This window comes from Colletotrichum costaricense (assembly GCF_030867565.1).
Source record: "Colletotrichum costaricense strain IMI 309622 chromosome Unknown Scaffold_6.1, whole genome shotgun sequence".
NCBI lineage: Eukaryota > Fungi > Ascomycota > Sordariomycetes > Glomerellales > Glomerellaceae > Colletotrichum > Colletotrichum costaricense.
Window position 1 is genome coordinate 2,123,875 of NW_026848235.1, and position 21,297 is coordinate 2,145,171.

Here is a 21,297-nt window from a genome sequence, read left to right on the forward strand (position 1 = left end):
CAAAGCCGGGCGAGGTGGGGCAACCAACACCAAGTGTAGATAAGAACCTAGAATTGATCCATATCTACTTGAGATCCAAATGCTTCGTTTCAGACGGATTGAAAGCTCTCGGTAGCAATATGCCCAATCTCAAGATGAAGCTCGCCATCTTATCCCTCCTCGCCTCGGTCGCGAGCGTCCGCGCAGCAGCCAGCAACACCAACTCTTCACACCCCAACAACCCTCTCACCGTGAGAACTTCAACCGGCACATTCACAGGAATAATCGACCAAGACGCCCCAAACACCCTCCAATGGCGCTCCATCCCCTTCGCCGAACCCCCCGTCGCATCCCGCCGCTGGCTCCCTCCCGCAAAGCTCCGACCCAACAACACCACCAGGCCCCAATACGCCACAAAATTCCCGCCATCATGCCCTCAATTCGTATCTTCCGTAGAATCCATGTGGAATCTGCCCCTCACAAAGGGGAACCTCATCTACAACGGCGCCCAAAACGACACCTCGGGCCTGGAGGGCGAAGCAACCTCCGAAGACTGCCTCTACCTCGCAATCTGGAAGCCCACAACCCCGCCGCCCACGAAAGCCGGCTTTCCCGTCCTCTTCTTTATGACGGGCGGCGGCTTCATCATGGGCGGCATCGACCTCCCCTGGCAAATCCCGACATCGTGGGTCGAGCGCTCCCAGTCGGCCATCATCGTGACGATCAACTACCGCGTCAACATTTTTGGCTTCCCCAACGCGCGCGGGCTAGCCGCGGAGGGCATATCACAGAATCTAGGCATACTGGACCAACGCGCAGCTTTGGAATGGGTACAGGAGAATATCGCGGCCTTTGGCGGCGACCCGGCCCGCATTATGCAGTGGGGCCGGTCCGCAGGGTCAGTCAGCGCGGATATCCACGCCTACGCGTACTACGACGACCCGATCGCCCAGTCATATTACATGGAATCCGGCGTCGTGCAGTCCGGAATCGAAGCGGATCTGACCTTCTCTAATTTTACCTTCGTCGCGCGGAACGTAGGCTGCGGATCCCCCTGCGGCGCCGACTGCGAAGACGAGGACGGCACGGCGGAGCTGGACTGCATGCGCCGGGTATCACCCACGCAAATCAGCAACTTCATCGGCCAATACACCGACCGGGGCGAAGCGCCAGCAATATTCTTCTCCCTGGTCCAGGACGAACGCATCATCTTCCGCGACTACGAAGCCCGCGCAGCAGAGGGCAAACTAGCCCGCCGTCCGGTCCTCATCTCCCTAACAGCCAACGAATTCTCCTCGCTGGTCCCCTGGCCGAAGGAGAACCTGACAGATGGGCCCTGGCAGACGCTGGTCACGGAGGCCGACGTCGTGTGGGTGTGCGCGGCGTACGCCGCCACCGTCGCGCGGAACCAGCTGAGCACCACCGAGGCCCCCGTGTTCCGGTTCCAATATGCGGCCAAGTTCCCTAATTTGAATGTGTATAATTGGCTGGGCGCGTATCACAATAGCGAGACACCTTTAGTGTTTGGTACGTATGGGCTGTTGAATCATATTGCGCCGACGACGGAGTTCGAGGTTGAGGTGAGCCACGCGATGCAGGATCGCATCATGGCGTTTGCTGAGGATCCATATCATGGCCCGCAGAAGAAGTTCGGATGGGAACCACGGGTTGTGAGTGAGGCGACTGGGGGAGACGTCCTTCGGTTCGGAGCGGGTGGGAAAGTGGTGGAGCGGATTGATGGCGTTGAGATGGATGGTGTGTGTACAGGGTTAGGCGAGTATAATCCATTCCCGTAGATGGTTGTGACGATAGAGAACTGGTATGATGCTATCAGCATCAGTAGTTTCGCGTCAAGGATTTATGAATGATTACCATCCTCGGAGATGCGCTGCTCTGACTGATAATCCGCACCGTGTGAAGACTTCGGCCTGACAGAAGTATTGACAGGGTGAGTAATGAGCCCACGCCTGATGACATGTGGACCATAGAGTGATTATTGCATTATTCGTGATTTACTTTATTATGACTATGTCTAGCTAGTAGATCAGACAAGGTTTAGGGTATCAAGGATCGTGAAATCAACTTTTGGAGCTCAGGTAAGGCCCGGGGGCCCCATATGGAGTAGACATTACTTTGCGACCTGGCGCCTGGTACCAACATAACTGTTACGTCTGCTCGCAGAGGGAGTGCCTCTGGGAGTGCCGCGAGGCGTAACACGGTTCTCGCCAAAGAAGCGCGAATTTTGGCTGTAAGAACGTCCGTACGCCGGACGATCAGGGCGCTCAGCACCAGAAGCGTCGGAGGCAACGCTCGCGCGCCTGTCCGCGCCTCCAACATGGCTGACGCGACGACCGCCCGCATCATCTCTGGCGCCGGCCAGCTTCTGAGCGAACGGCGAGCGTGCGCGCAAGGTAGGACCCTTCCAGTAGATGACATAGACAGCGACGACGAGAATGAATGAGATGCAGAACAGGATCGTGCAAGCATACTCAAGGTTCTTTCCGGTACCTGCACCAATATTGGTGAAGAAGGGCGTAGCAGGGACGGTAAGGACACCTGCAAGGAAGTCACGGGCCCAACCGTTGCCGCCAGTTGCTGACGCGGAGTATGGTCCGTAGGCACAGATCATGTAGTCAATGGTGGCCATGTAGATGGCGTAATTGGCGATGCCAACAATGGCTGCGAAGACCATAGAGCCGATCCAGTGGATGGGAGGTCCCTGAATAGTCCAGGCAAAGCCAATCAAGCCAATAGGCAAGCAAGGCGCGGTGTACAAAAGGAACCAAAGACGAGACTCGTACTGTGCTCTATCATCGTTCGGTTTGGCCGCACGCTCCTTGATGTTGCGCTTGATGGCAGGGATGAAGAGGAGCCATGCGAGAACATAGCCGATACCAATGGGAATGAAGGCCAACCCAACCTGAACGGTGGTGAAGTTCCACTGTCCATAGACGAGAACGAACGACTGGATAAACATGAAGATGAGTGCGTCAGAGAAACCGGAGAGAAGTGACAACACCAGAACGATAGGCTCGGTGAGGAACATCTTGAAGGGACGGATCCAGGTCGTGATGACCTCCTTGGCCGAGAAGCGGTCCTTGAAGGGGACGAGCTCGTCGGGACCCCAGATGTTGGGGTTGCCCTCCTTTCTGCGCCTCTTGGCGATGCGGTTCATCATGATAGTTGTGCGTGTCTCAGGAACGGTAAGGGCGTGGACAGCCTGGACCGCAACTCCAAAAATGAGCTGAACCCAGATGGACCATCTAAGCACATACATTAGTTGTCATCAATCAATATCGTATTAGTCAAATGCCACATACCTCCAGTGCAAGTATTCCTCAGTGAAGCCACCCACGATGGGACCAAGAACGGATCCTCCGACTGAGGAGAAGACGACATATGCGACAGCGTACTGCTGCTTGTCGGACTCGAACAAATCGGCAATCATACCGAGTGTGACGGAGCCGCCAGCGGACGACAAACCGCCCAAGGCGCGACCAACCATGATGGTCGCAAAGTTGGGCGCCAGAGCCACGGGAATCTGCCAAATATTGACGAGGAATAGCGAGAGCTGGAGAACCGGCCAGCGGCCAAATTCCTCTGACCAAGGGGCCCAAAGTTCGCAGCCAAAGGCGTAAAGCACGAGGAAGATCATGGCACCACAGCGACCGGCCTGGGCGCTGACGTTGAACTCCTCCGAGATGCCGCCGATGGCATTGGAGTAAAGCGAGGTGTTGAAGTTCATCGAGACCTGAACCCAGAAGATGACGGTGAGGATGTACCACTTTTTCCACTTAGGGAAGCAGAAGCCCAGCTCTTCGTAGCAGTCGTCCTCGGTAATTTCGTACTTGTCATAGGTGCCTAGCTTCTCCAGCTTGGCGCCGTTACCGTTGCCATTGAGGGCACCGTTGCCGTTCAGGTGCTCCGAGTGATTAATGGTTGGGTCGTGCTCTTTTGAAGCTGCTGTATCGCTAGCGCTGGTACCGTCACTGACGTTGCGCTCGTCGCGGGACTCAAGCTTCTCGTTGGCGACTTCGAGGTCAGCCTGGTTGATGACCTGAGGCGGTTCCTCAGCAAATCGTGTGCCAGCCATGTTGAGCTGTTGTCATGCAGATGTAAGGTGCAGGACGGTCAACAGAAGGTCAGGGTATCGCTTCCTCCTGTTTTTCGGGAGGCCAGCCGACAACGAAGGAGGATGAGAGAGATGATTAGGCGTAAGGACAACCTCTATAGACCAAAAGGCTGGATGATTCGGGAGAACCAAGGGATCAGCCAAATCTGCCTGCTCGGGCGAGGCTTCGAGATATATCAATGGGGCGGTCAACTTCGGACGGAAGCCGAGGGACGCAGACCCTGCCGCCATGACCCAACGCGCCTGTTGCTGTCGACGTAGAGCCATGCCCAGTCGGCTTCCCAAACGTGCAGTTGCCCACCCGTGACATCACCGTCCATTGTTGGTGGCGCGAAACAGGCAACCTCTAGCGCAGCACGTCCCACTTAAACCAGACGTAGCGTTGGAGGGGCGTGGGTGTGTGGGATACGGGGGCGGGCGAGTTGAAAGGAAGACAGAAGGGTACCGTAGCAGGGCAACGTAGTAAGCAAACTGAGCACCAAAGGTAGCGTCAACCGTTCGATGGGAGCTGTAGTCGCGAGCGGTCACAGGACAATTCTGGTGAAAAATCGGGGACGGGTGCGGATCGTTGACAATGTGGATTCGCCGGAGGGAGTCCGGAGGAGGGTCGAAATGTAGTGGTTTGCGAGGAGCCCACAAGGAACGAACGTAGCGTGCCAGTCTAGCCAATATGTGGAGTAATTGAGTTTGACGCTGCCCTTGGAAACGTTTTCTTCTAGTGAGATTTTGATGGCTGAACTCGTCGACACCGTTCCTGTGCTGTCAAATTCCAGTCACGCTGCCCATCCGGACGCAGGTTTTGGTGATGTGTGGAAGTTTGCGCTTCGGCTCCTACCAGAGAAGCGTCAGAGGTGAGAGGTACGTACTTGAGGCTGGTGCCAAGTTGCGGTAGAGCGGCAGCAGACTTGGCGAAGGGCGGCATCCAAAGCTTGTTTGCCCGTGGAAAATACCTACCACCCACGCACCGTTCCGTACTGACGAACGTACCTTGTCCTGCGCGGCTCTAGTGGCGTCGCAGTTCACGACGGGAGTGGCAGGCAGCCCTCAGCTGTACCTGGCAAAGTCAAGGAACACCATGATTGGCACACCAGAAGGAACAGAGATCCGCAAGGATTTAGCAATGACGATCATGGTCGTAAACTTTTTTTTACTTCTCCCCGATTTCTTATTCCCATTTCCCGCTAACCTTGCCATGCTTAGCTGCTCTGGGAAGACTATCTCCATTTCTCTGTTTAAGCTCCCCAATGACACCAAAAGGCAGTCACCTTTCCGGGCTGCCAAACTGGGCAAAGCGGGATGCATAGCACCAACGGACATCATTTATGACGTCGTTGGGCCGGTGGGCCCGAACCTCGCCCTCGCAGAACTGGATGCAGTGTGCGGCGCCGTCTCCAGCCGTTCTGGGTCCAGTCTTTTCTCTCCAGCTTCTCTCCAGCCTTCGTTTCTTTCTCTCCATGGGATGCTCCCACGCACATGTCCATCCCATCTCCAGTTATCCAGCCACTCCCCGCAACACCATCTGTTTGATGTCCGATTACCACTTCGAGGCAGGTAGCGATGAAGCAATAATGGCATTAGGCAAGAGAGGGATAAAACAGAGTTTTTGGATGAGCCATGCCAGCTTAAGCCCTTGCTTTGTTCGTATTTCAACGACATCATATGCGCAGCCAAACTCTTACTCAGCCAGCTACCTAGTCAAAGTGAAAGCAAAGAGGATTAGACGATCAGCCACTCCCGCAGCCTCAACCGGCGCCTGGACGCTGCCAAGATTCGGATGCCTCCTGACGGCCCGAAAGTTGATGAAACGCAGTCAACCGAAGCATTCCCATCCCTCTATCAGCCAACCATTGAATCAACCCCTTCATTTCTCTCTATTGACCAAGGTTATTGCAGCCGCCATTCAGGTTCATTGCATGTGGATGCCTCGTACGACATCGCCTCACGACTCACGTACGCCTGTAGTCAACGTTACCTTTCCCCTCCTCAATCTGCCAACCGCTCCAGTATCATGATAGTTCAGTAACTCAGATCCAAATAATCCTGCAAGATTAGCCAATGAAGCATCCCGTCTCGTAGGGAGTGTCCGTGAACTCTCCGGTTGAGCCCGGCTTTTTGGGTGAGGGATTATGTAACATATTTTTCCAACTTCATATCCTCCACCTTTCCCTCCATTTTCCTCCACCTCGCGATATATCTGGGTCTGGAGACTCCACGAGTCCACGTGAATGCAAAATACGATTCTCCCTTCCCAATCCCTTGCAGTGGCCAATCACACGTGATTACCCACCGAAAGTCCCGTTGCTGGATGCATAGAGCCTAAACAGGTAACCCGTCGCGAAGGAGGAAAAACAATCTCGCCCGACCGCCGCGAAAAACAACCGCAAGTGTGCAATTGCGGTGAACATTTTGATCACTCGGTGTGGACTTCGAGACAAGAAGGTAGAGACTCGAGCGAAGAATCCTTTGAAAGGCTTGCCCGCCCCGTCAGCCCTCCGGACTTACGGACCGGGTCGGCAGACTTTCGACGGACTGGTCACGAAGTGGATCGCCACCACGGTGCCCCCGTTTCGCCAAGCGAACGATTTTTAATGTTCCGGAGCTTGACCTCCTTGGCCGACGGACGATCACCGATGCCAATACGATCCGTCCGGCATTGGCGACAGGGGTAAACATGATTCCATATCCGAATTTCAACCCCTACTTCGATTCATCTATTGGTCATCTGCCGCTACCTATCCTACATAGCGATAAGTCGAGCAAATGGGATGTTTGTATTCTTCAAATTCTGCTTACATGTTCCTCAGTTGAAACTGTCGAATTGGAAGTCCAATTCGACCTCGAGGCCGCGGGCCCGCACAGGGGCCATTTGCAGACCATACTTACGATAATCGTGGCCTGCCCAACCTGCGGTTGGAACCTCCATTTTCCACCTCACGCAGAAGATCATATAGTTCAACTAACCTCTTCGTCTACCCACGGTTCAAACCAACTACCCTGGGATAGGGATACCAACAGAAACACAAAAATGATGATTGAATACTTGGGCATCTACCAACCAAAGCCTACTGCCTAAAGTCTACCAGGACTTACTGACGGAAAGAAATCTACCTTAATCCATGGAAGCAACAATAAATGACAAGATCCCCCCGATGAAACTCTCTCTCTGTCCACCCAAGAAGCCAATGAGAGATCAAACACCCCCCATCTCTCGAATAAATCTCCAATGTTCCCTGGCACTCGAGATCGCATCTAGATGAACTCTCCCTTTCACCGCGGCACCATCAAAGACATCCCGCGCAAACGCGGCCAAATCTTCACCCGACCAGAACATCGGCTGGCGACGACAGAGACCCCAAATACGCAGCATCTCCACGTGGAGAAGCCTCATCCCGCCAATCATCCACTCCGCCTCCTCGACCGTCATCCCGTTCACACTATAAGCACGGCCCGGCTTGATCCGGACGTAGGCGATGCGGGCGACGGGACTACAGACAATCTGGAACTGACTGACCCACGACCGCTCCAGACCCGGACCAGGGTCGATGGGCGCCGGGAGAAAGTTGAGAAATTGGAAGGTTAGAAAGGGCACCGGGACGCCCCATGGTACCGTCTCGTGCTGCTCTTCAAATCGGCGTAGGGATGGGTTACTCGCCCACAGGCTGTTGGCTCGCGCAGCGACGACTTGTCTTGTGATGGGACCGATGCTGCGCAGGCGGCGGTAGCGGTACATCGTGAGTTGCTGATAGAGGTCCCGGTGGAACATACCTAGCTCATAGCGGATGTTGAAAGGTTTACCAGTAACTGCGCTCCCCTTGTCGAACTCGGCGCGTAGATAGGCGAGCATTGAATCATCTCGCGGGGAGGGAAGGGCGATGTCGTGAGGCGGCTGTGTGAGCCACTTACCTTGCTCGATGTGCTGATCGACGCCGGGAATGGGCATTGAATTAGCGTGTACGGATTCAGAGTTCACGTTGATTGAAAACCCGTCCTCGCTTTGAATTTCTACACCGAGCGCGTGAGTACTGCCTGGTCTGAAGCTTAGAGATGCCCAATACATACCGAAACGCGGCCTGATGGCCTCCATAACCCGCCAGGGGAAGTACACCCAGTGAGAAGGATCAACATCTTGTTCCTCGTCTCCATTTCTGATTGACTGGTGCCTGATCATCACACATGCGAGGAAGAGCTGAACCAAAGCCTCTTCATCAGAGAGAAGTGAGTAGTCGAAGATGAGGAAGGAAAACTCATCGCCCCAGTTGAGTGAAGACTCGTGGTCGGACATGTTGGACTTTTCGTCGTCTGCGATACACGGTATGATTCTCCAGAGATTGTGCCAACTGCCAGTTATTAGCCATGTGGCTATGATTTTCAACAACTGGTGAAGCGCGATGCAGAGAAAGACCACGTGGAGTAGTGTCATCAATCCCATGGCAGTGATCTGAGTGGTATGTCGGTCGAAGTCAGGAGTGAGGACCTTGTTTTGATGCTTCTTGAACAGGTGACATATATATATCTATACATTGCAATTGCCAATCTGTGGGAAACTTTCAGCTCGTCAGGTTTTCCGCGAAGTTCTATTCTCATGCCACGATGCGTTTGGTTTGGGTCGTCGAGTACGGCTTGGAGGCGGCCCAATCTTTTACACATGAAACCTCTTTCGCCTTGGAGAGAAAGAGAAGGGAATGACCTAGTTTCATATCGACGTGAGGCATTTTACTTGAAAATAAGATGAGGCACCATTGAGCTACTTTATTCACGTTACGGTCTATGTTTGGAGCCTGAAACGGGCCTTCTCCTCCAAGGTGAGTGCGAGGGGACTGGTAATAAGGCAAGTAGCAGTCGTCAGTGAAGCGCGGTAAGGTAGCTTAGGCCTCGATCATGTAAGCACGTCAAAAGATCCAAAGCACCAAAAAGCAAAAGAGTTCACCCCCCCGGTGCTGGACTGGGGGCTACATCTCTTGGTGCTCATACTGGGACTCGAACTCGGGTACTCGCTAAGCCTGTCGTCGAGTAGGCTGGTTGGCGTATAATCGTTGGACCATTAACCTCTCCACCACCCAGCCAGTTTGACCTGACCCCCCGACCTAGGGGGGCGCCTGCTGGCTGGTGACAGGAATGTACTTGGCGGAGCATATGAGGGCTTCTCGTGGCGTTTGCGGAAGGTGCGCCTCAGGCTTCCTGCCCTCCTGGTGACGGGAGGGAAGGAAGTGGAACCTCAACGTCTTGAGCATTGCCAGGGACGGGAGGTAGTGCGTCTCGCCCGTTTACCTTACCGAACCTGCCTTAGTTAGCGATCACGATACGCACCCAATAACATGGGGGAGCCTTCCACTGGGTTGCTCATGGATGTGGCAGGTTTGCCCTTGGAGTCGGACTAGGTACTATCGCTCAGCTTAAGATTTAAGTATGTCATGAAGAAAAAGCCAACACTCCCGGAACAAGGTTCCATTCTAGAAAGAAATTAATCGAGCTCTACCTTATTTCCTCTCGAAAAAACTCTCCCATTCTGCTGCGTTGTAGTGCTCGTCAAAATCGAGCAGTATCCCCATCCTGAAACTACAGCGACCGTCTCGCTCAAGATTCACAAAGATCCTATATCTAATCGTCATCTCGAGTCTCATCTCATTCAATGACCTCTGCCTTCCTCTCTCCAAAACCAGTTCGCTAAGCTTACGAAGCCCTTCACTAGCCTGATTGGCTTATCATCCTGATGCACTACCACAGCTCCTTCAAGATGATCAATCTATCAACGGCGTTATCCGGTTTCGACCAGTGGCGATTTCCCGACCAGCTTTGAAAGAAGTCTTGAATGCTCGTAACGCCGCCTCTTGCCATCATTTGGTTAGCCCAGCGAAGCATAGTTGTGTAATGGAAGTATGCTAAGCTGAGTAAGTCTCCATCTCTCAGCCAGCATTTATTAGAATGAAGACGAATTACGTTCGAGCCAACCTCATGTTTGATGAAAAATCCTTCCTCGAGATCGAGAACATGCGGCAAACCTAGTTCGCTTGATGAAGCCCCATGGACGGGAAGAGACACCGCCCAGTCAAGCCGATGACCCTGAAAGTATTCGAATTCTAGGAGATAGGGGCTGCTGATCCACGCCTCAGTCATTGTCAGGTTCCAGGCGACATTTTGGAATGCGGGGTCTTCCAAATATTCCAGAACCCAGAATATCTGATTTTGGTCATTCTCGTAATCACTTCGTTCGTAATAGCCAACTTGTTCGCTGTAGATGTCAAAGAGTTCCATTCAATTCACCCAAGGCTCCTTAGTCTCGGAGGGAGAACCGTGAAGCCAATCGTGATTGCTTTTGCTGCTATTTTCTCCAAGATCCAGGCCTAACTTTCAGGTTAGAAAATGAAACGCAGAGAACATCGTAGCCACTCGCCTGTCTGATACAGAGAGCATCGCATGAGGTGCCATAGCAGGTGATTCCACGACCGGGGACGAGACAAGGTGTTGAGAGGTAAGCTGTCAATGAGTGTACGACACAGGGAAGAAGCTCACAGAGGCCAACTGCTGTTAGGGTCTAGAAGATGAATGACTGAAATCTGCCCTTCCCTCGAGGTGTACTTTCAGCGTTCTATATATACCTGAGATGCTCCTTTGTTGCTTGGTCCTCCTCTTAATGCCCCTTAGGCTATCCCTTAACCGGCGAGGCCTGACATAAGCGCTCTCCCTTTAAGAACTCCACGATGAAGTTGTCGTTTGTCACTTTGCCTGCGATAAGTGAATCGGTGTCTTCATCTTGCAAATCCCAGTAGAAGAACAAGAACGCATCCTTCCAATTGATCTTGTTGGCGTCCGTATTGGCGATTTGGTGTGCTCTGATGGAAGGAAGAAAAGTCTTCGCAGGGTGGGGGGAATTAAATAGACTGAGTAAAGGTATCGCCTGCCTGTGAATCCTTTTTGACCTCGATTAAAGATGTGGCACTGTGTGTGTGTGACAAAGAGGAAAGAGCGGGGTGAACGGGACAATCAAAAGTCAGTTGTGGAAGCAACCCTGCCTAAAGTACTGCCTAGTACTAGATATCTTCAATGCTCGTCAAGAAAGATATACATGAGGTAGACACCTTGGGTGGTTACCTAAGACAGTCGAATGTCATCTTTCCATTGCTCTTTCCTCCCTTTGACGTCAACTTCCTCACCACCCATGGAACTAACTTGCCCTAACTAAGGTAGGTACGCTCCTGCGTTATTGCTCGCTTGCTACTATATCTAACATGATGATTCCTTTAACAGTACCTAGTAACTTAAGGCCACTTCTAGAAAGCCACACTATGAATGTGTGTATCCGTTTAACATGACAATCCCCTTGTCGACCACAACCAGCGAGATATTCGTTTGCAAAAGTAAGTAGGATGAGCCGCTGCATTGAGTTGAGGCTATGCTACCCTCCGCCAGAAGCAAGCTCAAGAAGATACTTGATGTTAGGAGTATCAAAGTTCATCAGGTTGTCGTCGATCTGTGATATTTGTTGTACATCAAGTCCCAAATCCAGCATCTGTTCACTTTCTAGTTCGAGGTCTGGAAAGCTCGGAGAATCCGAAGGCGCTGGTATTTTCGGACTTGGGATAGATAGACTTGATTCGCGGCACATCTCCCCGTAATCAACCATCGACCAGAGGGATCTTTCCCATCCTGGATCCATGACTGATTTCAGCTGCGAGTCAAGGAGTGAATCGAAAAGATAAGCGTTCGCATTGAAAGTCAGCAGTCGATGGTGCTATACTAATGTCAGCCCATACATGGCTGAAATACACCAACTCATCGAGCAATTGAAAACTTACAATCTTGGACGCATGATCCCAAAACTTTGCCATTCCTTCAAGTATCGATATGCTGTCTTGGGTTACACTCAGTAGTTCTAAGTAACGCTGGCTCTCGGTATCCTTCTCGGTGTGCATGTGAAGCGAGAGAATGCTGCCAGCTAGGCACGCTGAATATGCGTAGAATGAAGCACCTAGATGGCACCCTACTGCTTCTGCATCGTGCAACAAATTGACCAGATCTCGAGCATGTTCATAGCTCTTCTGGGAGGCGAGGCGCATGAAACTTGATGGAACTTGACACTTGACTCTCCGAACTTGCTCTCGCACAAGGAATGGATGGTACAGAAGGCAGTAGCAGACATGGAATACTGTACGTGCAAAGATGACATGGCCCATTGCGGGGTGATCTATGACACCATCATCAAGCCTGTAAGTATCGACAACATTCCCAATGGGATGTTGATCGACTTGGAGGCGGGACTCGACGAGGAGAAGGAGTGATGTGATTGATGCAAACTCCGATTTCGAGTCCCAAGGGGGAGTCTCATCGGTATTGCGGTCGTGAAGAAGCCTTCGTGTGCAGCGAGCGAGTACGGATGATGCCAAGATGGCAACTGGGAATCCACTCTCAACGCCAACATCGGTGCTCCAATCGAGAAGCTGACGGAGCGTCACATTCTGGCCCCATCCGCCAGAACGAAATGTCAGCTCGTCGCAAGGTAGTCGCACATGGCAGTCCTCGTCCAAGATGGCGAAATGTCTGTGTTTGCCGAGGGAGACCAGTTTGTCGAGAAGGTAGATTGACCAGAAGGATCTCCGCCTTTCTTCCTGCTCCACCAGAGGAAGAGTTTCACTGGGCTCCTTCATCAGTTGGAGATCCTGAGCTATCCGAATCGCCATCCCAATCTTGAGCCACGCGGAGCTGGTTCGGCCGGCTGACAAAGGCGTTAGTACCAAGGAAGCCCCGGTTGTCGAAATACTCACCGGTAAAGTCAATGATGGCCAGGATATTGGTGGCTTGGGCGACCTCAAGGTTGCAAGAATCTTCCACCGTCATGTGATCGCCCAGAACGGATAACCATGCTTCTCTTGCATATGCTTCAATGGCATTGGATCTGTTGTCTCGATAGTATTCGTGTTCTGAGAACCTCAAGGAAGATGCTAAAACAGCCAGAAGCACGCATTTCGAAAGCTGGCCATCCGCTAGTTTCTGCCGGAAGCTTCCCTCGTGAAAATAAGAGTATGGCTGGTTGTGACACCATTGAAAGAAAGTGTCGACCAGCGACTGTGTTACCGAATCAGGCGGGAATGTACTGAATATTCTGAAGCGTCATGTTAGCCTTTTTTTTTTCTTTTTCTTTTTTGTCCTTCGTGCTTGAGCTACCAAAGGCGCCGAAGAAGACTTACTGGGACTGTGAGCTCCCTGAACGCCAGGTGGTTGACATGTTGGGTGATGATTGGTTGACCAAATCAGGAACGCCTAAAACATCTTCGTGTTCATTTGATTGGAATTGAGGCTGCTCTTCCACAGTATTGTGGTCTTCCATAGGCATATTGGCCTCGTTGAAAGCGGCGGAACTGAGCTGTATTAGCACGACAATCCTGGGTTATAAAATCTGATGATGGACACATACCTGAATTCTTGAGATTCGCGGTCGCTCAGCTGAGCTAATTTGCTTTCAATCATAGAAATTCTCTGTAGAAGGTCCGTCTAGACAGGGTCACGTCGTCAGTCTGCTGATCTTCTAGGGCCAAACACTTATAACAGTGATTACATCTTTAGTCAAGCCAAGAAGCAATGCAGTCGAGTTCCCAGAAAGGGAGGCCGAGACTGCCGAGTAGGGTTCGTATTGGCAACGCTGCATCACCCGTCGACAATTGATACATCTTGGTCGATCCCCGGAACATTTGATCTTCTTCTGCCTAAGACAGATGCCGCCATATCAGCTTCTCTGCGACTTCCACGCGACTTGGCCTTTGACAGGGCCTCCGCCAAAGAAGGGATGAAGGGCTTGGAACTCTACCGGCAACTGGTACAGGCCTGGCGGATGCGTTTGATGCCTGCGGTGGCTGGTGGTGACCTCGACTCCGGACTTCTCTCTGGCCTCGTTATGGATGATTCCGCGGGCTCCGCCATGTTGATGTTGTCTACAGTTTTCGGGCAGGGCGAAATGATGTAATGAATATAGTTGCTGAAGTCCCAGACGCGCTCGTCCGCCCCAGAGTGAAATGACCGATGAGCATTGATACGGGGTAATGCTGAGCCGTAATGCGGGGTAACCGGGGTTTATGTATGTCTGCGTGGGGGCATTAACGGCCCGCAGCAGCGCAGTGGGTTCACTTCCATCGCTTTCCCCATTCTTTTCACCCGGATGAGCCAACCTGGTTGTGGGTATTGCAGCTGGGTTTAAGTTGCAGCTTGTCGTTGCGGTCGACATGTCACTGTCATTGTGTCTACTCAAAGCAATTGAACTAAGCATCTAAGTACTGTACTAGATATTTCATGCTAGATCTTTGCCCGCGGAACCTGATTTAGGGAATCCCAGTCGACCTTACGCTTCTGCTGGAATTCTGCTATCCCATGGACGGCATCAGAGTCAGGCTCCATCATGGTCTTGAAAAGCCTGGAAATCCCGTCCCGCTGCTCTGGCATTCCCGCGTGTCTCCAACTTAACTTGACTAATTCTTTCGACATGCTTGAACCCCCGGGCGACGAGTGTCGAAGTTGCGTGAGGAGGGTTTTCGTTATGATGTCCAGTTCCGAAGGCGTCTCAGCAACCATCGAGATGGCGCCAGCAGACTTCAACTCGGAAGCTGTCAGAGACCGTGCTGTGAGCATGGCCTCCCTCGAGAGTCCAAATCCCCATTCCCTGATGACGTATCTCGAAATTACGGCAGGACACATGCCAAGTTTGGCCTCAGACAATGTGAAGCTTGCCGAGCTGATGGAAATCCTGATGTCGCAAGAAAATGCTAATCCAATGCCACCGCCGAAAGCCGGCCCTTGTATGCAGGAGACCGTGACCTTTGGAGAGTTGTCGATGAGCTCGAATAAGTCTGTCAATGCCTGGAACAGCTTCGAACTTGCGTCACCGCCCCGGCCGACTGCCTGTGCGGCCTGGCTCAGGTCCATCCCAGTGCAGAAGAATTTGCCATTTGCGCTAATAAGAACACGAGATATTGAGGCGTCGCTCTCAAATGACTTGAATGCCTGGATGATCTCGGATATCATCGGAAAAGTGAGGGTATTCCCGTTTCGAGGCTTGTTGAGAACGATATTACCGTTCGCTCCAGCCCGCCGAACGACAACGTTGTCAGACTGTTCCAAGATTGACCACTCCAACGCCTCCTTTGGCCGATCGGTGATCTTCGATGATTTTGTTGATGAGATCTTCGATTTGCTGGCGAGAGCCGCTCCAGCCCGGCTGTCGTTGGGTTTCGCTAGGGCCTGGGAGATCCAAACCCCGATGTCAACTACTTGCTGGAGGTCTACACCGGTATCAACCCCAGCTTGCTGAAACAAATACACAACATCTTCCGTAGCCACATTACCCTTAGCACCTGGTGCGAAAGGGCAACCGCCTAGGCCGCCAACGCTGCTATCAAAGGTTCGTAGACCGCATTCGTACGCCGTCCACACATTGGCTAGAGCTTGCCCGTAGGTATCGTGGAAGTGGCCAGCTAATCTCTCGGTATGGATGTTCTGAGCCTTGAGATATTCAAGTAGCCGTCGAACGTCTGGTGGTGTTCCGACACCCAAAGTATCTCCAAGGCTGACTTCGTAGCAGCCCATATCGAGTAAGCTTCGCACAGCGCGGGAGACTGCAGGTAAAGGAGTAGGACCGTCGAAAGGGTCGGCAAAGATGCAAGAGACGTATCTGCCAGGAGAGAAACAAAGTTAGATGACTGTATATCGAGGCTGAAAGACCAACAAACATTCCAGGAAAGAAAAACGAACTCACCCCCTCACAAGCACCCCGGCTGCACTAGCCACCGAGGCCACCTGCTTGGCACGCTCCAAGCCCTCATCGACAGTGCAGTTGATGTTTGCTCGACTGAAGCCTTCTGTCGCACTAACGAAGACAGCCACTTCCCTAACACCATGTTCGAGGGCGATGCGTAAGCCTTTGGTGTTCGGAACCAAAACTGGCATACGCAGTGTACCATTGGTTTGTTGCCACCTCTTCACAACAGGGGCGGAAAGTATTTTGCGGCAATCTTCAAGTTGCGGTATGGCCTTTGGTGAAACGACAGACGTGATTTCGACATTCTGGAGTCCTGCATCCTGTAATCTTTGGATGAGTTCCAGCTTCGTCGACGTATCCACCACCGTCTTGATATTTTGAAGGCCGTCACGAGGCCCAACCTCGACGATTCTCACAGTCTTGGAGCCCGCCATATTGGATCGAGGTTTAGCAGTAGAAGAGAATGCCAAAGATCGCTGTAAGTGGCCTGCAGGAGCCCTTGTGTGCATCCATCCCATCCAAGAATGCTCCCGTCGGCTTTGCTCCCCAGGTCGGTCCCGGACCGGGTGGGCCCTGGTACGTACCTAACAGCCACCTCGGCTGGAAATCTGGGGTACGCCGGGATTCCGGACCGCCCGGCTAAGGTTGGATAGGTACCTGACTTCCACCCCAAGTACCCAATTGAATGACTCAAGATTGTCATCTTCCAATTGTTCTAATCCCCTCTCCTTAGGATCCACACCCTCGTGGTTAAGGTTCATGACCCCGAGCTTACACCTCATACCGTACCACGTGCATGGTCGCATTTGAACGGGCTTAGAACACGAGGATCGCAGTCCATTATATTTGAGCATGAGGGTGAAGGCCTAATCTGGTCAAAGTGATGCTGCTACCCTTAATGCTGGAGTAAGGGAGACTTTACCAAATTGAATGCGCAGATTGAAAGGACTCGGAAAATGGTTCATATAATTATACAGAGCATAACCTAGATACGATTAAATTCTTGCTAGGAAACGATGTGATTCAGCACTCTTTTGGCCAGACAACCCCACAATCTCCAAGCACATTCCAAGAACATCACGAGTGTCCCTCGGGTCAATGATACCATCATCGATAAGCATCGAGCTGGTTGCATAGCTCGTCGAATCTCTGTACGCATCCTCCCGTAACTGCGCTGCCTGGGCTTTGATCTGCTCTGTGGAGAGCTTGCTACCGCCATTTGACTTGGTTCTGATGGTTTCTACAACACCTGCAAGCTGATCTGGGCCCATGACACTGCATCGCCCTGTCGGCCACGTGAAGAGGAATCTTGGGCAGTATGATCGGCCGCACATGGCGTAGTTGCCGGCTCCGTAAGATGCTCCAAGGATGATGCTAATATGAGGGACCGTTGAGCAGCTTACCGCGGACACAAGTTGTGCGCCTGCTTTGATGATTCCAGAATGTTCTGCTTTAGTACCTACCATGAAGCCAGTGACATTGTGGAGGAAAATGATTGGCGTATTTCTAAAGCTGGGTCAGCTAGGACGAGGAAAAGCTCTGAGCTTAAGAGACTTACTCCTGGTTGCAAAGCCGAATAAACTGCGCGGCTTTGAGGGCCTCGTGTGGATGGATCACAGGAGTCTGGTTCGCCACAATGCCAGCACGAAACCCTTCATTGTATATGTATCAGTGAACCTTGTTTGTGAAAGGTGATTGAGTGATGAACAGCTCCTTACCGAGGATGTCCGCCCAAGCCGTCAGCATATTCGTTCCGTAGCTCGGCTTGAAGATAGCCATTCTGGAGTCATCAACAAGTCGGAGCAACACCTCGCGCATGTCGAATGGTTTACGAATGTCGGTGTTCACCAGATAGAGGAGATCATCGATAGAATACCGAGGAGGTACAGGGTCTGACGTATTGGGGAGTAGGCGACTGGGCTCCGGGGTGCGAAGTGTTGCAACCCATTCGCGAGCTTTCTGAATAGCATCAAACCTGTCATAATGGTGTCAGTCAGACGAAGACCGAAGCAAGATCGAGAGTCCCATACTCGTCCATCGCGATCTGATCAGCCAGTCCGGTTGTTGATGCATGAATCTTGGCCCCGCCCAGCTCTTCGGCAGTGACCACCTCGGAAGTGGCCATCTTCACTAGTGGAGGTCCTCCCAGAAACACTTGAGCCTGATTCTCCACGAAAATGGTGTAATCAGAAAGCGCAGGATGATAGGCGCCTCCAGCAGTTGAGGAGCCAAAGACAATGGCACACGAAGGTTTGCCTTGCTGAGATCGTATCGCTAGATCACGAAAGAGTTGGCCACCTTTATGGAAGACTCGAAACTGTTGAGGTAAGAAAACACCGGCCTTTGATAGTCAGAATATTTTCATTCCGCTTGGTGATGGCAATCCTACCGACTGAACCAGTGAGATTAGAGGCAGATCGTTCTCGAATCCTATTTCAAGTATACGGTTGACCTTGAGGACTGCCCTTATGTTAGGAGTCTGGCCTCGAGAGAAATGGAGAATAAGCCCTCACCTGTCATCTCGTTCCAAGCTCCTCCACTCTGCGTTGGGATATGCGACATAAGAAGGCATGGCCGTTGACTCGTTCTCTGTTAGAAATGGATCGATAACCAGTGCTCCCAAGTGAACTCACCTAACAAGGCCGATACCTGCAATGATGTTTGCGCAGGAGTTAGACCCGGAGATCCTGAACCCCGCGAAGCATCCTAACTCAAGAAACGGCGAGTCTGCATCGAGCAGTAACGCAATCCTGTCTCGTGCTTCATTGGACCGTGCTAGTCAGCTCAATTGTCTCAGTATGTTAATTACCAAAAAGCGACTTACGCAGCAGTTGGTGTCTCGTTTGGTGTCTCAATGTGGAAGCCTCATCCCCTTCCGAGGACACATCTTTCAGATAACTGTCAAATTCTTGCAAAACCGGCTCCCATGCTTGACGATTCGCTTGGAAGTTGGATGCAGTGAGGTCAACGGTTGACTTCTCGACGGGAAAAAGCTGCTCAATCATGTTGATCAAATTGAGGGAAGAAGTAAAGCTGTGGGTATCGAGCAGAGTCAGTTGCGTCTTGGTCGCGTGTGACTCGGTAGAAGTACTGGGTTTCTGAGTATGGGTCGGGGCATTGGCGCTCTGCCGGACCGATCCCCGCGTGCCCCTCGGGCCCCGGTTGGCCCACCTCGATGTCGGCTATCAGACATCCGGGGAACAGTATTTATGACTTATGGTATGTAGATTAGTTTTCATAGACGAAATCTCGCATCTGGCTCATATTACTGATTGTCTTTTCTACCCATCGTTCTCATCGTCAAGTACCTTACCTCACCTTCCGCAATCATGACGCCTTCGGTGGATGCATCGCTCTCTCTGGTTCAGGGGCCTGCCTCGCCGCCTCTTATCCTTAAGCCGCTTGGTTCAATCATTGAAGAACAGTCGAAAAAGTATGGGGACCGCCCTGCCGTCATTGTCCCGTGGCAGTCTACACGGCTCACTTATCGGGAGCTCGCAGACCGCAGCAAAGTTATAGCCAAAGCAATCCTTGAGGTTGGACTCCATCACGGAGACCGTGTGGGAATCATTGCGGGGAATTGCTATCAGTACATTGAACTTTTTCTTGGGGCTGCTCGCATTGGATGCCCCTACGTAGTTTTCAACAATACGTACTCGCCCGACGAGTTGAAAAATGCCGTGTTAGCCAGTGGTAAGCAAACCATGGTGATTATCTCAAAACTGGTTCCTCTACTAATTCTTCACAATGCCAAAGGCTGCAAACTCCTTTTGATGTCGCCTCGAATAGGGACAAAGTCGCTGTCACCGCACCTAGAAAGTCTCTTGAGTCTTGACAAAGGACAGTCTCCGCTCAAACAAATTGTCTACCTGCAAAAGTTCGAACAAGCTCCTCAGGGTAGCATGCTTGAATCTTACAGTTTCTTCTTCAACCGCGGACAGTCAATTTTCATGAACGACTCCGTCTTGAGACGAGCAGCACGCAAGGTTCGCCCTTCGGATGTACTGAACCTCCAATTTACTTCCGGTGAGTTTAGCTACCATCTAGATTCCATCCCGTGCTCAACATCCTCTAGGAACCACGGGTCGCCCGAAGGCCGCTACTCTAACTCATATGTAAGATACCGCGCCCAGCCCTGAGTGAGAAATACCAAGCTGATGAACTGTCTAGCAACTTGGTGAATGATGCTCAATTTGTGGGGGACGCCATGCGACTGACCGAGGCAGACGTTGTGTGCTGCCCCCCACCTCTGTTCCACTGCTTCGGGCTCATCATGGGGTTCCTTGCTTCGTTCTGCCACGGCAGTTCCATCGTGTTTCCCTCTGATAATTTCAATGCAGAGGCAACACTATCCGCTGTGTTGAACGAGAAAGCGACAGCCCTTCTTGGAGTTCCAAGCATGTTTCTTGCCGAGTTGGAGGCGCTCCAGCAGTCAGGCTCTCCAATCAGCACCCTGCGGACAGGTCTCATCGCAGGCTCTCCTGTGCCAGCCGCTTTGATGACCGATATTCGCGAGAGGATGCACGTTGAGGGCATTCTGATCGCTTATGGGATGACAGAGACCAGCCCAGTTACATTTATCACGTCCCTTGAGGATGCTCATGAGAAGAGAAATGCGTCCGTGGGCAAGGCCCTTCCACATACTGCGGCCAAAGTGGTAGATGCTCAAGGAGCCATTGTGCCACTTGGTACTCGAGGAGAACTATGCACCAGTGGTTTCGCATTGCAGAAGGGTTACTGGAAAGATCAAGAAAAGACGAAAGAAGTGATGAAGGTCGACGACAATGGAGTGGTTTGGATGCACACAGGCGACGAGGGCTTGATCGACGCTGATGGCTATGCTCACATCACAGGACGCATCAAGGACTTGATTATTCGTGGTAAGTTTCAAATTTGAGTTCCGAAGACTTCAACTAAACATCTGGCAGGTGGCGAGAACATCTCTCCGACTGAGATCGAGAATCGATTGCTCAGCCACCCCGCTATTTCAGAGGCTTGTGTCGTTGGCCTCCAGGACAAAAGATATGGCGAAGTGGTCGCGAGCTTTCTGCAGACGGTGAACGGCACTGTGAAGCTGACTGATTCGGAAGTCAAGGCTTGGGTTACGGAGAAGTTGGGACGGCACAAGGCCCCTGAGCATGTGTTTTGGATTGGTCACCCTGATGTTGGAACCAGTCTGCCTAAGACTGGGAGTGGAAAGTATCAGAAGCATCTCATACGAGATTTGGGAGACGCGCTGCTCAACAAGTCAGCAAGGAAGGCAAAGTTGTAGAATTAGCTTCTTTTACCGTTGTTTCATTTCGCTTCAGACTTGCAAAATACTGCACACTACTTGCTGCATTTTGGGTGTCCACAAACGAGCGAACCTGGTGTGTATGTTTGATTTAATCTCAATGAATGCAATCACGCCCCTTGCAGTTTTAGTAAAGAAACATCGCTCAATTGA

At 51.9% G+C, this 21,297-nt stretch overlaps 9 protein-coding genes across 9 annotated transcripts; 3 read left to right on the forward strand and 6 right to left on the reverse strand.

Moving 5' to 3' along the window:
• Window positions 1–119: 119 nt before the first annotated feature.
• CCOS01_06913 (fumonisin esterase) lies at window positions 120–1,775 on the forward strand (the record flags this gene model as incomplete). The annotated part of the gene is made up of 1 exon (XM_060455081.1): window positions 120–1,775. One exon carries the CDS (start codon window positions 120–122, stop codon window positions 1,773–1,775), a length of 1,656 nt encoding a protein of 551 aa, XP_060314781.1.
• Window positions 1,776–2,107: 332 nt separating this feature from the next.
• CCOS01_06914 (major facilitator superfamily transporter) lies at window positions 2,108–4,072 on the reverse strand (the record flags this gene model as incomplete). Its single annotated transcript, XM_060455082.1, has 2 exons — window positions 2,108–3,242; window positions 3,300–4,072. 2 exons carry the CDS (start codon window positions 4,070–4,072, stop codon window positions 2,108–2,110), a joined length of 1,908 nt encoding a protein of 635 aa, XP_060314782.1.
• Window positions 4,073–5,637: 1,565 nt separating this feature from the next.
• CCOS01_06915 (uncharacterized protein) lies at window positions 5,638–6,123 on the forward strand (the record flags this gene model as incomplete). The annotated part of the gene is made up of 1 exon (XM_060455083.1): window positions 5,638–6,123. The coding sequence occupies one exon, from the start codon at window positions 5,638–5,640 to the stop codon at window positions 6,121–6,123; it is 486 nt and encodes a 161-aa protein (XP_060314783.1).
• A 1,178-nt stretch (window positions 6,124–7,301) lies between these two features.
• CCOS01_06916 (uncharacterized protein) lies at window positions 7,302–8,393 on the reverse strand (the record flags this gene model as incomplete). The annotated part of the gene is made up of 1 exon (XM_060455084.1): window positions 7,302–8,393. The coding sequence occupies one exon, from the start codon at window positions 8,391–8,393 to the stop codon at window positions 7,302–7,304; it is 1,092 nt and encodes a 363-aa protein (XP_060314784.1).
• A 1,433-nt stretch (window positions 8,394–9,826) lies between these two features.
• CCOS01_06917 (uncharacterized protein) lies at window positions 9,827–10,363 on the reverse strand (the record flags this gene model as incomplete). The annotated part of the gene is made up of 1 exon (XM_060455085.1): window positions 9,827–10,363. One exon carries the CDS (start codon window positions 10,361–10,363, stop codon window positions 9,827–9,829), a length of 537 nt encoding a protein of 178 aa, XP_060314785.1.
• On the reverse strand, window positions 10,364–10,925 carry CCOS01_06918 (uncharacterized protein; the record flags this gene model as incomplete). Its single annotated transcript, XM_060455086.1, has 3 exons — window positions 10,364–10,452; window positions 10,503–10,585; window positions 10,786–10,925. Coding segments are annotated over 3 exons (312 nt in total), but the record flags the coding sequence as incomplete, so codon positions are not given.
• Window positions 10,926–11,504: 579 nt separating this feature from the next.
• CCOS01_06919 (3-hydroxymethyl-3-methylglutaryl-CoA lyase) lies at window positions 11,505–16,285 on the reverse strand (the record flags this gene model as incomplete). The annotated part of the gene is made up of 7 exons (XM_060455087.1): window positions 11,505–11,840; window positions 11,905–12,821; window positions 12,871–13,208; window positions 13,294–13,464; window positions 13,521–13,597; window positions 14,414–15,764; window positions 15,849–16,285. 7 exons carry the CDS (start codon window positions 16,283–16,285, stop codon window positions 11,505–11,507), a joined length of 3,627 nt encoding a protein of 1,208 aa, XP_060314787.1.
• A 561-nt stretch (window positions 16,286–16,846) lies between these two features.
• On the reverse strand, window positions 16,847–18,856 carry CCOS01_06920 (carboxyl transferase; the record flags this gene model as incomplete). Its single annotated transcript, XM_060455088.1, has 8 exons — window positions 16,847–17,357; window positions 17,410–17,503; window positions 17,570–17,826; window positions 17,882–18,192; window positions 18,241–18,311; window positions 18,365–18,432; window positions 18,485–18,611; window positions 18,676–18,856. The coding sequence occupies 8 exons, from the start codon at window positions 18,854–18,856 to the stop codon at window positions 16,847–16,849; spliced, it is 1,620 nt and encodes a 539-aa protein (XP_060314788.1).
• Window positions 18,857–19,180: 324 nt separating this feature from the next.
• On the forward strand, window positions 19,181–21,123 carry CCOS01_06921 (4-coumarate-CoA ligase; the record flags this gene model as incomplete). Its single annotated transcript, XM_060455089.1, has 5 exons — window positions 19,181–19,544; window positions 19,608–19,877; window positions 19,927–19,966; window positions 20,022–20,731; window positions 20,780–21,123. The coding sequence occupies 5 exons, from the start codon at window positions 19,181–19,183 to the stop codon at window positions 21,121–21,123; spliced, it is 1,728 nt and encodes a 575-aa protein (XP_060314789.1).
• Window positions 21,124–21,297: the final 174 nt, after the last annotated feature.